The sequence below is a fragment of the Heptranchias perlo genome, chromosome 25, assembly GCF_035084215.1.
Source record: "Heptranchias perlo isolate sHepPer1 chromosome 25, sHepPer1.hap1, whole genome shotgun sequence".
Taxonomy (NCBI): Eukaryota; Metazoa; Chordata; class Chondrichthyes; order Hexanchiformes; family Hexanchidae; genus Heptranchias; species Heptranchias perlo.
Window position 1 is genome coordinate 25,099,659 of NC_090349.1, and position 15,070 is coordinate 25,114,728.

The following is a 15,070-nucleotide window of genomic DNA, read 5'->3' on the forward strand; positions in this document are numbered from 1 at the left end:
GAGATCTCAAAGTGCTTTGTTTGTGCCTATTTTTTCAATGAGACCCCTATTTAAAAAGAAGTTTAATAAATTTCTTCCGAGTTCCTGCCAAAAAATGTCCACTGACTTCTGTTGTCCCATAGACAGTAATCTAACTAAATTTGTACATTTTTGCAATAATTCTGCGTTTTAAAATAGCAATAACATTTTTTATCAGATCTTGTACCATTGCAGTGTTTGTGACTACAGTTTTAAATTGTTTTAATCCTGGCTGTGTTTAAGGTAGATTAAGTCTGTTGTGGAAATTTATCACCATTGGAAGGGAATATGGCCTATTTAACATATGCGTCATTTCACCTGCATCTTTGCAGTTTCACAACAAAGCATAGGTTTTTTTTTTATTCATTCATGGGATGTGGGCATCACTGGCGAGGCCAGTATTTATTGCCCATCCCTAATTGCCCTTGAGAAGGTGGTGGTGAGCTACCTTCTTGAACCGCTGCAGTCCGTGTGGTGAAGGTTCTCCCACAGTGCTGTTAGGAAGGGAGTTCCAGGATTTTGACATTATAATACTTGGACGCAGCTATTTTTTAAACCATGGTTAAAATCTTTAGATCACTGCTTGAGATCATGTCAACATAGAATCATAGAAAGGTTACAGCACGGAAGCAGGCCATTTGGCCCCCACGAGTCCACGCCGGCTCTATGCAAGAGCATTCCAGCTAGTCCCACTCCCCCACCCTTTCCCTGTCGCCCTGCAAATTTTTTCCTTTCAATTACTTAATCCAGTTCCTTTTTGAAGGCCGTGATTGAACCTGCCTCCACCACCCCCTCGGGCAGTGCATTCCAGATCCTCACCACTCACCTACTTCAACATGCCTACTTCTCACAAATTCTCACATTTTGTCCTTCTGCATTGCAACATGATTTTCTTGAAAAGCCAAAATAGATTTATGTAGAAATAAATGGCAATATCTGAGGATGCCTGTACTGCTTCCTACAATATGTGTACAATACTTGAAGGGGAAAAAAAATTACAGGGCCATGGGGAAAGAGCAGGGGAACACGACTAATTGGATAGCTCTTTCAAAGAGTTGGCTCAGGCAGGATGGGCTGAATGGCCTCCTCCTGTGCTGTACCTACTATGATGATGTGTAGTGCACATTTTATTAATTTACCATTGAAATATTTAGGAATTAAGTGATAATCAAGATGATAAACATGTAGGTATTGGATAACATTCATGACATTAGTGTTTCATTTCTGGTTGTGGATTTATGCTTTAATATGCATTCACTGGAGCTTGAGTGTTTGGACAATAGATGTAGGCTGTCCACCTTGAAGCTCTTTGGTAACAGAGAGAGATTCAAGCTGTGCTTTTGCTTTTCATTTCAGCTCGAAGAAGAGCGATCTACACTAAATAATCAGCTGCTAGAAATGAAAAAGAGGTAAGCTCTCCTAATTGTGTGACAATGCAATTTGTGCCCTTCAAAAAATGTCCTAGAACATCAGGGTGACATGTAGACATAGTAGTTAATCAAATCATCTTGTAAATAGTGCAGAAATATTTTAATTGTCAAATATGAATGACTGTCAGTGGGGGAAAAAATTAATTTGCCCCTAGCAGAGTACACTGCATAAAGTTGACAAACAATATATTCACTTTTTGCATACCACCGTTACCCAGTAATTTCCAAATTATTATAAATTTGTTCGTCATTTTAATTTTGAATAAAGACATCAAATGTATGTCTTTAATAGTCACCATATGATTTTCTTTTACCTATGGTAGAAATATTACTAAATCTAAAATTGTTTTGAAATTACAAAACTCCCATTAATGTACGTTTGATGAGGTTTTGCTTGTGCATTTATCAGTATTGGGGACAGTATGGAATTGTTCAATTAATGCTTTAGGGGGAAAGGGATATTGCTGTTTCCTTGGCAACTAGCTGCTACATTAATAGGTTAGCTGGTAAAAATATCCTGAATCACAATTTGATAGAAACGTTTTCATTACAGAAATTAGGACAAAATTACTGTAAAACTGGTTATTTTCATGGAAAACACATTCTCACGATTTTCATGGAGACACCCAAAAATGTAATCACTGTGAAAATATCCAATTATAGTGTGTGTGCTGGAAAGCAGAGGTTGATCTCGATTTTAAATTTAATGTGCAACCTCCACAAAATGTGCAATTCAACAGTCATCTGTATACTCAGCCTCAGTTAAGAACCTCCGATTTTGTGAAATAGTAATTGGATGTCTTTTTCTCTTGAGGTTAGCTTTGAAACATAAGCATTGCTATTGAACTCCCCAAGTATAATATTAATAGACTAGAAATTTAGGTTTAATATTTGGAATGTTTCCTTGGCTAGCTGGCTGTAAACAGAAGAGGAAATATTTGAAGTAATTTAATTAAATATAAATAAATTAATTTAAACATTGTAATATTCATAAGGTTGTTCTTGTCTTATTTTTGAAACACCATAAACTGCTACCAGACATTCGTAGACTTATTTAGTATTCATATTTTAATGCTGAAAAGGTGAGGAAAGCTAAATAATCTGGTTGTTAGCTATTAAATAGTAATGTAGGTAGAATTTGGGAACTTTTAACTTTTTTAGTTCATGCTGTAAAATTGCTGCAATGAAAGTACAGTTGTATCAAGCTGTGTTTAATGAAATTATTTGAAAATGTATTGAACAAGATAAATAGGTAATTTTTGGATGCACAATACTGTCGTTTGCACGTAATTTCAATGCAGAAATGACCTTTTTCTCTTTTTCTTTAAAGGAAATGCAACACAATTTTTAAAATGATAAATTTTAAGTTTACGCAAACAAATTTCTCTGCCATGTGCCGTGGCCCAGATCTTGCTCAGTTGAGATGAAATCCAGCTCAAAACGTTACATTTTATTACAGGAGGAGAGGTGCTTCTCCTCCATGTTAATGCATGTTGAGTAGAATGGCATCAGTCTGGGTACAGTTAGAACTAATATAACTGGCAATGTGATCTGTTCATGTGCAGTGTAACCTCAAAATTTGAGGATATAGGTAAAACAGATAGTTACTATGTTTGGATCTGAATTGCATACAAGTTATGTAGCACAGAAAAGTAGAACAATCTTGTTAGTTTGATGCCACCCTATCCAGAGTGCATTTCCTGAATGAGAAGCAGTAGCATTCCTCTTGTGAGAAAAATGCAATGTTTTGAGCTGAATCCCATGACATTACAGCAAAATCAGGTCAGAACACTTAACTGAATCCTAAATTCCACCATTTTTGAAATTGGGGCAATGCATTCCCTTTTAAAAGTATTTTAAAAAATTCCAGCTAAGTAAAATGCTTCATCAGTAATTTGGGTCACTATTGAAAATATGTGTAAACCCTTTGAGAACTGAATGATTTTGTTTTTCTTCGAAAATGCTTTCCTGAGCTCTTTTAATTATAACTTTTTTGCTAAAATCATATTTTGAAAAATATCATGCTGACTCTTTCAGAGCCCAATTAAAACTAAATATAAATACTCAGACCATGTCTGCTGTTAGTATGGTCAGATCAAAATGGCAAATTCTATCCTGATATTTTTTTACATTTGGTGAGGAAATGATACAGCAGCCCTCAAATAATTTTTTTTTAAAACAGGAAAACAATTAAATTTGGATACATTGTGAAGCAGAAAGCTGATAAAACTCTGACTTTCTAACAGTCAAGAATGAACCTTTGTGTTATAAATGTCTCATTAAGAAATAAAACTGTGTAGAATGTTAAACTTTGGATAAATGTATATCTATTTTAATAAACATTGACTTGTGTTTCTGTGCTAACGCAAGCTTGTCAAATAAGTCACTGTGGCTTGCAAAGTGGCATTGTGTCTCATGACTTGCACTACTTACAAAACCTCATCTCACTCCTTTCTCTCTCCTTCTCCTAATTTTGCTGTCCTTGCTAAATCTGTCTGTCTTTGATGGTAAGACTGAAAAAAGTCTATCCACGTTACAATAAGTAGCCAAAGCCAATCGAACCATAATATTTTTTGTACATACTATGGCTGCAATCTTCTTTTACTGTGTCTTGCTTCTGTGTGAATTATTTCAAGCAGTTTTTTTTACGAAATAAACCATTTAATGCGGAATTGTGTAACTTCCTGGATTGTAATTTGCATTTTTTCTTCCATGTTTCTAACCTGTGCTTCTTGTTATCTTGCATTTTTAAAGCTTGCCCAATAACACTTTAAGGTATTTGCTTCATGACTAGACTTTTTTCTTACTTTCATAGTAAGAGGAGAATCTGGGTGATGCAAGGAACCTTTGACACAAATTACTAAAACAAAAAGCACTGCTAAATTTGTTTTGGAGAAATGTTAGTAGTTAGTCTAAATACTATTATTACTTACAATACTTATTGGGATTCCTGTGTAGTTGCTGATAACACTGGCATCTTGAGAACCTAGCCTTTAAATTCCAAACATCCAATCTGATAATTAGGAGTTTTTTAGTTCAGAATACATTGTTGGATATGCCAATCTAAACTAGCTAATTGGATGATCAGATTTACATAGCCACCAGTTTAAATTGTTATAGGGTATAATTGTTAGAAAAATGTAATCACAGCTACATACTTTTAAGAATAATTTATTATCTGAGGGATATGGGGATCAGGCAGGAAAGTGGAGTTGAGGTTGAAGGTCAGCCATGATCTGATTGAATGGCGGAGCAGACTTGAGGGGCCGTATGGCCTACTCCTGCTCCTATTTCTTATGATCTTATGTTTTTTTTTCTAGTTTATTTTTCTCACACCATAATTAATCATAGTTATCTTCAATAGAATGCAACTGCAGTGCACTCTGTTAAAGTTGTGTAAAGAAATTCCAATCTCCTAGTTCACCTAAAAATGTAAGCATCGAGCAAGAAAAGGCCAAGCAACCAATCAAGCTAGCTTGCTTCTAGACCATATACGATCAGCCTTAAAGTAGACTCCATCCATTTTTTAACTCATCTGACAGCAAGTTCTGTAAAGATTTCTGTCTAACCAACATAGTGCAGCAAAACTCCACAATATCTATCTACATTTAAAGCTCAATTTTGAAACCCGGCCAGTTGCTTTAATGACTTTCCATGGTCAAAACATCATTGGAACCATTCTGTTCCATGCAGTATATGATCATCTCTGACCATATTTATCCATATAATCCAATCCCAGTCCGAACCATGTATCTATACTTATTTGAAGGAATTAATAGACACAGCATCAACTGCTTTTGTTGAGAGACTGTTGAACACAGGAACAGGAGTAGGCCATTTAGCGCCTCGAGCCTGTTCCGCCATTCAGTGAGATCATCGCTGATCTGTGACCTAAATCCATGTATCCGCCTTAGCCCCATATCCCTTAATACCTATGGTTAACAAAAATCGATCAATCTCAGATTTAAAATTAACAATTGAGCTAGCATCAATTGCCGTTTGTGGAAGAGAGTTCCAAACTTCTACCACCCTTTGTGTATGGAAGTGTTTCCTGACTTCGCTCCTGAAAGTCCTGGCTCTAATTTTTAGGCTCTGTCCCCTAGTTCTGGACTCACCAACCAGAGGAAATTGTTTCTCTCTATCTACCCTATCAGTTCCCCTTAATATCTTGAAAACTTCGATCAAAACCCTTAATCTTCTAAATTCCAGGGAATACAACCCTAGTTTGTGCAATCTCGCCTCGTAATTTAACCCTTGGAGTCCAGGTATCATTCTAGTAAATCTACGCTGCACTCCCTCCAAAGTCAGTTGATCTGAGTGTGATGCCCAGAACTGAACACAGTGCTCCACAGTACACTGATCTATCCTTTTTAGGTCCAAAGTGGTGACCTCACACTTGCCTACATTGAAATCCATTTGCCACAGTTTTGCCCATTCACTTAATCTATTAATATCTCTGTAATTTTATGCTTCCATCTACACTGTTTACAATGCTAGCTATCTTTGTGTCATTGGCAAACTTGGATATGTGGCTCTTTATCCCATCGTCTAAGTCGTTAATAAATACAGTGAATAGTTGAGGCCCCAACACAGATCCCTGTGGGACACCACTAGTCACATCCTGCCAACACGAGTACCTGCCCATTATCCCTACTCTCTGTCTCCTGCTGCTCAGCCAATTTCCTAACCAGATCAATAATTTGCCCTCAATTCCATGAGCTTCAACTTTAGCTAACAGTCTCTTTTGAGCGACTTTAACGAATGCCTTCTGGAAGTCCATATAAATGACATCCATAGACATTCCCCTGTCCACTACTTTAGTTACCTCTTCAAAAAATTCAATCAGGTTTGTCAGGCATGACCTACATGTTACAAATCCATGCTGGCTCTCTCTGATCAGATGAAAATTTTCAAGGTGTTCAGTCACTCTATCCTTAATTATAGACTCTAGTATTTTCCCAACAGATGTTAGGCTCACTGGCCTATGATAACGGGGTACAAAAAAGCTTCCATTCACCAGGTGACTGATTAAGAATAACACACCTGTTATGTTGATATTATTACTCGCTGGAAAGGTAAATCTGATCCAGTGGTTTAGAAAGTTGGAAATTCAGACACACACTACGTTATAATCTGACCATATAAATGAATGGTTGGAAAATCACATAGTATGCGCTCGGATTCCAATATGTACACCAGGTGGGAACACAAAATCGGAAAATGACCCTTAAGGTTTTTGGACAGTGCAAAAGTCTTGTATTCCCCTGTATTAATGCTCCTGACTTCAGTGATTGCAAGGTTACCAAATGAAGTTGGGGGTGGAGAGAATCAACTAACTACACAACAATGAAAACCTGAGTACTAATCTATCATCATTCAGTTCATATGTTGAAGTGGCAAGTTGCCTTTCAAATCAATTCAAACTGACACTTTAAATCATAAGGCACTGAATGTGTTTTTAAAGAAATATAATTAAGATATTTATTTGAGTTGTGGTACAGGAAATAGGCAATCTCAGGGTTATTGGCTTTTCAACTCAGATTCATAATCTGAAAAATGCAGAGATTTAGTGCACTTTCTCTGGATTTGAGTTTTTTTTAATCACATTTTGAATGCAAAAATATGGAGTAACTTCAAGTTGCAGCTGAACCTGAACTTACTGCTTAGTCCATTTCGTGAAACATTTGATCTGAAGCACGCAAATAGCTTCTGATATGAAATATGGCAATAAGATTTCACCAAAAAGGGTTGCATTGTAACTACTAATCAACAATAATATTTTTAGCATTTCCAGATCATTTCTAGATATTGCTAAGCATTTTCCCCCACTGGACTATGGTCTAATTATTCAAAGCAAAACATGTTATGCACACAGACCCATTCATTGTGCAAGTGATGCCTGGCAAATAGGAATTAGCGTATGATTGAGAGACTCCAGCAACACTCTATTCTTTTGCTCTGTTGCTGCATCCTAGGTCAACTGATGCTATAATAGCTGATCTTCCAACTCCTTTGCCAACTTAAAGCTCTTTCACCTATCTACCACTGTGTCCAGCAAAGCTGATCAATGTTATTGCCTAATGCCAACCACAGGCTTCCCAGCTGCTGAGGTGGCCACTAAAGGCAGCATATGCTCACCTCTGACGACCCCATTGGCAACCTCCACTGCACTACCTTCAGCAAAGCTGCTGATTTCTAAAATAAACAGAGCTTGCCTGTTTAAATGCACTCCATGTCCAGCTGATGTTATGATTAACACATGCTCTGCTCACTTGTACAGGAGTACATTTAAACAGGCAAACTTTCTATTGATTTTAGGGTCTGCCCTGAGAGCAATGCACTAGAGATAAGCGCATTCAAGCTTTAGCACTGGCCTCTAACTGGAGAACATAGTTGCCATTGAGTGTGCACTTCTGATAGGATGGCTGAAGTTGCAGATGGGTCGAAGGGGAGAATTGAGTTGGTAGATCAGCTGTACTAGTTAATCTTGCTGGGCAGGAACAGTCAAAAGAAGTGAGTGAAGATAAAACATAACTCCTGCGGTGCTGTCATTCACAAATTTCTGTTTGCATATAATCAAGACCAAGGATAGTAGAAAATATACTGTAAATCTTTACATTTCTGCTTTTCATATGTTGAGCCAATTTATCAATCCATATTTATATTCTAATGGGTTGTTAGTTTTTCTGTGAAGTCTTGATCAGTTTCCCTTTCTCACCTAGTGCTTTTAATCTTTGTGAGATGTTCAGATCCCTGTTAAAAGCACAGTTGATGTTGCATCTAATGTATTTTTTTTCTTTACTGCTTTTAGTTACTTTTTGTTTTGGTTCATCAATTCTTTGATAATAAAACGAGCCAACTAAACTTATTAAGGATATTAATTGTAAAACTATTCAATGAAAAGAAGTTGTGATGAAGGTCCAAGATTGACTCAAAATTATTGGACCACAAAATACATCTAAGACACTTCTTTAAACATTAGAAATTTGGAATTAATTAACAGACATGGAATGCACTACTTGTAGTAAATTTCGTGTTCAGAATTTTAGAAATACTCTGATAGATTGGCAAACAGGATTTTAAACTTTTGAGCTTTGTTCTTTGCAAAGGATTTCATTAGTTATCAGAGTTTAAAGTCAGCCATCATCCCTTGGGGATTCATTTTATAAAGAGATGTGATTGCTGGAATGTTGATGCCTGCTATAATTGTATTGAAGTAACCACGTCCTAGATCACACAGCAGTTACAGTGCTGCAGCATCATGTGCTAAATTGACATCATACTACAGCATTTGAGTAATCCTACCACATGGAAATTAAGCTACTTCTCCATAATGCATTTACAGAAACTATTGCAAAGGATGTCACTTTATTCTCTTCACAAAAGATTCTGGGAAAAGCATTTATGACTGAGTTACCATGTTTTTTTCTTGTAGTTTTATTTTTCCTCTCCTTCCTTGGTTCTTTTTAATCCATTCATCGGTTTCCACAAAATAAATCAGGCAGGCATCATATACCCAGGCTCCCATCAGTGCAGATTTCCTTTATTATGGAGAACAGGCCACTGCTCCATTTCGCCTGTCTCCAGATGGGCATGGCATGGTTTTGGGAATGCGTGAGAAAATACAGACACTGACTTGCATTCTGGTACAGTGCATTGCTAACCTGGTGGAGTGAAAGTCTCCTCTCAGTGCTGAATTTGGGCAGTATCAAACTAGTTCCTTGTGTACCGACAACACAAAACTTTCCAGTTTAGCACAAAATTTGAGTCTCAATGCATCATTGGAACTGCACCTGCTGCTGCAGGGGTCTTGCTATTTTAAGGTTGAGTTTTCCCTGAGTGAGCTGTGCTGTGCTCGATGCTGACATGAGTGACAAAAGAGAAAAATATGTCCCATTCCTAGCATTGATATCCCTCACCTTCAAGAATATAACATGCAAAACAAAGAGAACAGAAATTAAACACAAGCAAAACAATATCGACATTTTTATATTATAATTTCAGTTCTGTGCTATTTAATTTACATTTGCATTCCTCATTCATCGATAACTGGCTGCAAACTAAGTTTTTGATGCCTCATCACTAGCTACTTCTAGCTTGTATTGCAAAATATTCTGCAACATAGAGTGCATCTATATAATTCAAATTTATATCTGTCGGGTCATCTTACTTTTTTTTGGTTGCATGATGTGCAGTAACGTTACACTTAAAAAAAAAACATTTCTCAATTACAGAAAAACTGCCATGACATCTCTCTGCACCCGAACAGTGGTTTCTCCCACGAGGCATTTCAGACACAGCGATCGATTTTTCATTCCCCACCAGCAAATCACCTCTTTTGCCAAAAGTTTTGTTAAAAATTGAGTGCTTTGTTAATAGCACCCACCTCACTCATGTGTAGTTCTACTAGGAGCAGGAGGGAAGTTGCCATTGGGGCCCAAATTACAAAACAGATTGTCACACCGCAGGAGGTCCACCAGTGTGTACAATATATATATAAATATATCCGCACAAGAATGAAAATGTATTCAGCATAAAAGAGGTCTTCAAGCAGACCGGAAAGAATTATAAAATTTAAATATTTACCAAAAGGCAGAGGGAAGGAAATTTGAAGATATGTAGATTATAAACCAACAGTTAGCATTCAGAAATATATTTACCAAAATGAATGAATGACCTTTGAAATGTTCAGAAATGATATATTTAACCTTATCACAAAAGATTTGGAAAACCAAATTCACTGCATCAGTTGGCAATCCTGTTCTCTTTATCTCTGATATTTTAAACAACTTTGCACTGGGGAATAAATAGAAATGGTTGTCAGGGGTGACCAGGGTCACTTATGACAAACATCGTGTTCTTTTGCTATAAAACCCAGATTCTCCACTTAATTCTCTCATTCCTGATTATGACTGATAGCATGGAAATCAATTTAGCAGTTTATATTGCCATCTCCGCTCAAAGAATTGGTTTCATTTCGTTTAGCATGCTATGTGTCTTAATGAGCCTGCTCTTTGCCAACTGGATCTGAATGTTTCCTCTTCCAAGTTTAAATCTGTGTAAATGTAATTATTTATAGTCTCCGTTATTTGAAAGTTCAGGTCAATACCACTTGCAGAGAGGGAACATGCAGATATCAGCTGGATTCACAACAGATACTTATTTGCATGGCACTGGTAATTCCAGTGGAGCTACGCATGTAACCTGTGTTGCTTGGCATCATGTGCCTTTAATGGATGACAGATTCTGACGTTAACTGAGTTAGGATTTTGTGTGTATTTTTGTGTTATATTAGCATTTTAACAGTAAAATATACAATTTTGTTGACTTGAACAGTACTGTGCTTTATAAGTAACACTGATACAGTCATTGGTATGCAAAACTATGCATGTTCAGATGACCTTAAATGCAATTTGGTGTCAGTGTGGCCCGAACTACTTTGGAATAGTTTTTATGTCTTACTGCAGTTCTAAAATGTCACAATATTGACACAACAAACAGTGAAAATGTAAGTATGAGATTTCCTATTTCTAAAAAGAAGTACAAAAATATTGTAATGATTAACGTCTGCATACTGAATTTTGATAGTGGCTTGATTTGGTTAATTTTGGACAGTTGTATGCTGCTGTATACCAGTGAATGTGAAACTAGAATTTTGCCTTTTTAAACATTTGTGATTTGATAGTTTTCTGAGACGATTCATTTTTCTGCAGAGAATCTTTATTAAAGAAAGAGTTTGATGAAGATAAAAACTCCTTACAAAAATCCATCACTGCTACTAGTGCCTTGATCACAGATAGAGACAAAGAACTAGAGAAACTCAGGAATGAGGTAAGAGTTATCTGTTTAAGCAGATGGCAAAAGTTTGGAATATGTAAATATTCCACGAATAATAATAGTAAAATGAAAAATAGTTGAGCTTCACTAAAAGCCTGTTGTCTTCCATTTATTCATAAGGATGCTTATTGATCTCCAGTGGCATTGCTCATCGATTTAAAAAGCATCTGAGTAGGGAAGAAAGATTAATTTTGTTTAATACACTCCATACTCCAGTGTGAACAAAAGAAAGTCTTACCGTTCCAAATGATACATTTGATAACTCATTCAACCTAGTAAGAGTTTTTTCAGATTTTGAACAGATGAATACGTAGTATTTGCCTCCTCACTGTACCTCAGTGGACTTAAAAAAAAAACTTCGCTCCATTCTAAATAATAAGAAATGTATTTCTGCTAGATACTGTGGATTCCTTTAGAGAATAAATTGCCTCATATAAAAAATTAGTAATTAAATGTTATTTTTTATTTCTGCACCCTTGTTTAAAAAAACTGTTGTTGCCTAAACACTAAGGCCCTAGGTTTTCTGACAGTAACATCGATGGGAGCCCACTGAAATTGATTGCTTACCTTCAGTATTCACAATCAGACAACCTTGGTGTAAGTGTTCATGACATCATACGGGTAAATTGGCTTGCAAGAGTTTCTCAGCCTGACCATGTGAGAGAGCTGATTTCAAGTTGGCTGAGATACTTAAGGTTTAACAGTCTCAATCTAGGTCAGTAATGTTGGCAGTCTTAGTAAATGCTCCAACTACTATCCCTCCCCCATGATATCATCAATACTCCGTGTTTAAGTAAAAATTTTCAAATAAAGCTAATGAAAGCTGCAAATTAACAAAAATGTATTCATGATTGTAACAGTTTGATTTTTCAAAAGGAGAACAAATGCTGTGAGAGCAGCTCTTCAAATTTATTTTGGAATTTTAATCAAAGTTAAGTGATTTCCTCACATTCTCTGGGCTCCTTTCAAAAACAGGCATTGCTAGGATTTGGGACCATTAATGTATTGGGATTTGTGTCTAAATTTTCTGTACTACATTGACATGTCATATCACTAATATCAAAATACAAAACTTCAGGGTCATTCTCTTATCAAGTTTGGTGTTTTATTAGATTACGGTGTTGAGAAACTTTTCACAAAAACATTGATTTGTAACTGAAGTAAGTTTTGACTGAAACATTTAAATTGAGAGACTTCTCATGAGACATTGCTCTGTTAAAAATAGCACGGTGTAATCTTTCTATTGTTTCAATCAGTTTGCTACATGTCAGAAATGGCTAAAACATTTAGCACTTGTATAAGCACATTTTGAAATGGGTTAAAGTACTTGCATTTTTTTTTAAAGTCCAACGTTTTTATTGCGTGTTTGTATTTCCCCTCCCCCTCTCCCAATCCCAACGATATCTTGGTGACATTGTCAGTGATTTTCGCCAATGAATACCATGGATACAATTTGATATAGTGCTTTTCAAAAAAAATTGTGAACCATGTAACCAATGTTGATTCAGTATTTTAGAACATTGTGAAACATTTAATCCAGAGACCCAGAGTTTCTCACCATAACTACTTCACTTTTCCTGATGCGACAGTAAACTAAGTAGTTAAAGCCTGAATGAGCCTGTCAGCAATTTATGCTTCTGTTATGCACACTTCCTTGTCACCAATTTTTAATGTGACCCACTAACCCAGCTGAAAGCCAATAAGTACTGATGTTGTCCTAATGCAAATCTGAAAAACCTTTCTTGGGTCAAAGCTAAATGAAGGAGCCAATACTGAAAGCAGCACTGAAATTTTAATTTGGGACAGTAAACATCTGTGGCGGCAGTGTCATCAGACTAATGAATTCTAAATTACTTGTAATTTGTTGCAGGGAGTTCCACGTACAGTTTAGTATCTGAGATCTAAAACTATTTGTATGGCTTCAATTTGACTTTACTGGAAATTATCTTAAAGTAAATATTTTTAGGCAAGGAAGTGCTTTGTGAAACACATGTTGTTGTCCATCACACCCAGTGATACTTGACATTGTTTGGTTTGTAGATCACAGTGCTACGAAGTGAGAATGCCATGGCAAAAAAATTACATTCAGTCGTCCAATCATTGGAATCCGATAAATCAAAACTTGAACAAAAGGTGCAGAGTTTGGAGAAGAAAATCAATGATAACAAGAGGCAGCTTGACAACGTCACATCCTCTTCAGGTAAATAGACATCAATAGAACATCCATAGTCTTGATATTTGCTCCTACCTTTTTTAAAAAGTAGTACAGTGGTTTAATCTCTTCCATTAATATTGGTATGTATTTTAATCTGAGCTACTTTGGATGATTATTGACAAGTTTGAGTGCTTTATTTTTCCACTTTTCAGTGTAAAATTAGGATTCTCCTCTTTTTGTAAATATTTTCTCTGCCCCCTGTTTCAATGGCCTTTCTGAGCCCTACCCTAGCGAATATCCTCCCAAGCTTTTGCCACTACTGTTACAAAATTACTAGGAAGTTGATGTGAGTGGCCTGGGGTGGCTTTCCTTCCCTGGTATCCAACTGTAGCATTGAGGTCAAAAAATTCACGCAGGGCATGAAAGATGCAAAAGCCATCTCAACCACTTTGTAGTGTGGTGTGCTGCCGTATCATGGGGTGGGGTGAGGTGGGGGGGGCAGAATTTTAACTGCCAGCGGGCTTCCAGCGAGAAACTGCTATTTTCAGTTAGTTTCTCTCCTACCCACTCACAATATGAGGCTACGGCAATTTTAACCGTGGAAAGCAGCGGTTGGCCTCCGGAAAAATCGTCTGCATTCAGGCAAGTGTGGGGAATAGGGTTCCGGAGAGTCTCGTGTTGGAAATGGGGGAGCAGGGGTGGAAGGAGACCGTGGCAGGCGAGACCTAAACTTTCCTTGTGGGGCCTGGGAGAGCACTCTTTCTCCTCCAGGCCCCACAAAAAGAAAGTAAAAAAAAAACTTATCTGGAGAACCTCTTCAGCTTCCTGATCCTCTTCACGCTGACCTTTACTTAGCAAGCAAGCTGCTTACAATCGCTGTCGGTGCCCAAACACATCATTGGACCCCAATTAGAATTTGCAAATTAGGACCCTGCCAGCTTTGGATGGGCACCTTAGCTGCCTGTCCAGAGCATCCATTAAAATCAGAAACGGAAGGTAAGTAACCCAGGCCAATTTTAACTGCCCACCCCCTCTCCCCAGTTCCCATCAGGTGGGAGGGCTAAAATTTCTTCCCCCTCCCCCCCCCCCCCCCCCCAATATTTTTAAATGTACTGAATGGCAAAAGGGATCAAATTTCCAAAGTTCATATCTTTCTTCACTTTAGTCAGACCTATTTTGTTGTGACTTTCTGTAAGTTTGATGTTTTCCAAAATTTGGGGAAAATTGACAAAAAAATCTAAAATGAGATGTAAGCAATCGGCAGTTACATTAATCAACTATCTGTAACAGAATTACAAATAAATTATAAGAAAACTGTTAGAAATTGACCTCCCTAGGCACTTTCTTTTTCTGAGAAATTAAGATCTTGCATTTATATAGCACCTGTTTCGACCTCTGGACATCCCAAAGCGCTTCGCAGCCAATGAAGAACTTTTGAAGTGTAGTCATTGTTGTAATGTAAGAAAATGCAGCAGCCAATTTGCACAGAGCATAGTCCAGCGAACAGCAATGAGATAAATTACTGGATTTGTTTTAGTGGTGTTGGCCAGGACACCAGGAGAATTCCCCTGCCCTTTGAATATTGCCATGGGATCTTTTGCATCCACCTGAGAGGGCAGACAGCACCTCC

General features: G+C 37.1%; 1 protein-coding gene across 7 annotated transcripts in view; it reads left to right on the forward strand.

Annotated features, from left to right (window-relative positions):
* Positions 1 to 15,070, forward strand: part of clip1a (CAP-GLY domain containing linker protein 1a) — a 153,539-nt gene that overhangs the window by 130,959 nt on the left and 7,510 nt on the right. For 6 of the 7 annotated variants that reach the window (XM_068005770.1, XM_068005775.1, XM_068005776.1 and 3 more), the window contains 3 exons: positions 1,375 to 1,427; positions 11,162 to 11,279; positions 13,326 to 13,485. In XM_068005770.1, the coding sequence (XP_067861871.1) occupies positions 1,375 to 1,427; positions 11,162 to 11,279; positions 13,326 to 13,485 (331 nt within the window). Of the gene's footprint in view, positions 1 to 1,374; positions 1,428 to 9,682; positions 10,035 to 11,161; positions 11,280 to 13,325; positions 13,486 to 15,070 lie in introns of those variants that run through there. The other variant, XM_068005774.1, reaches the window with a different exon arrangement.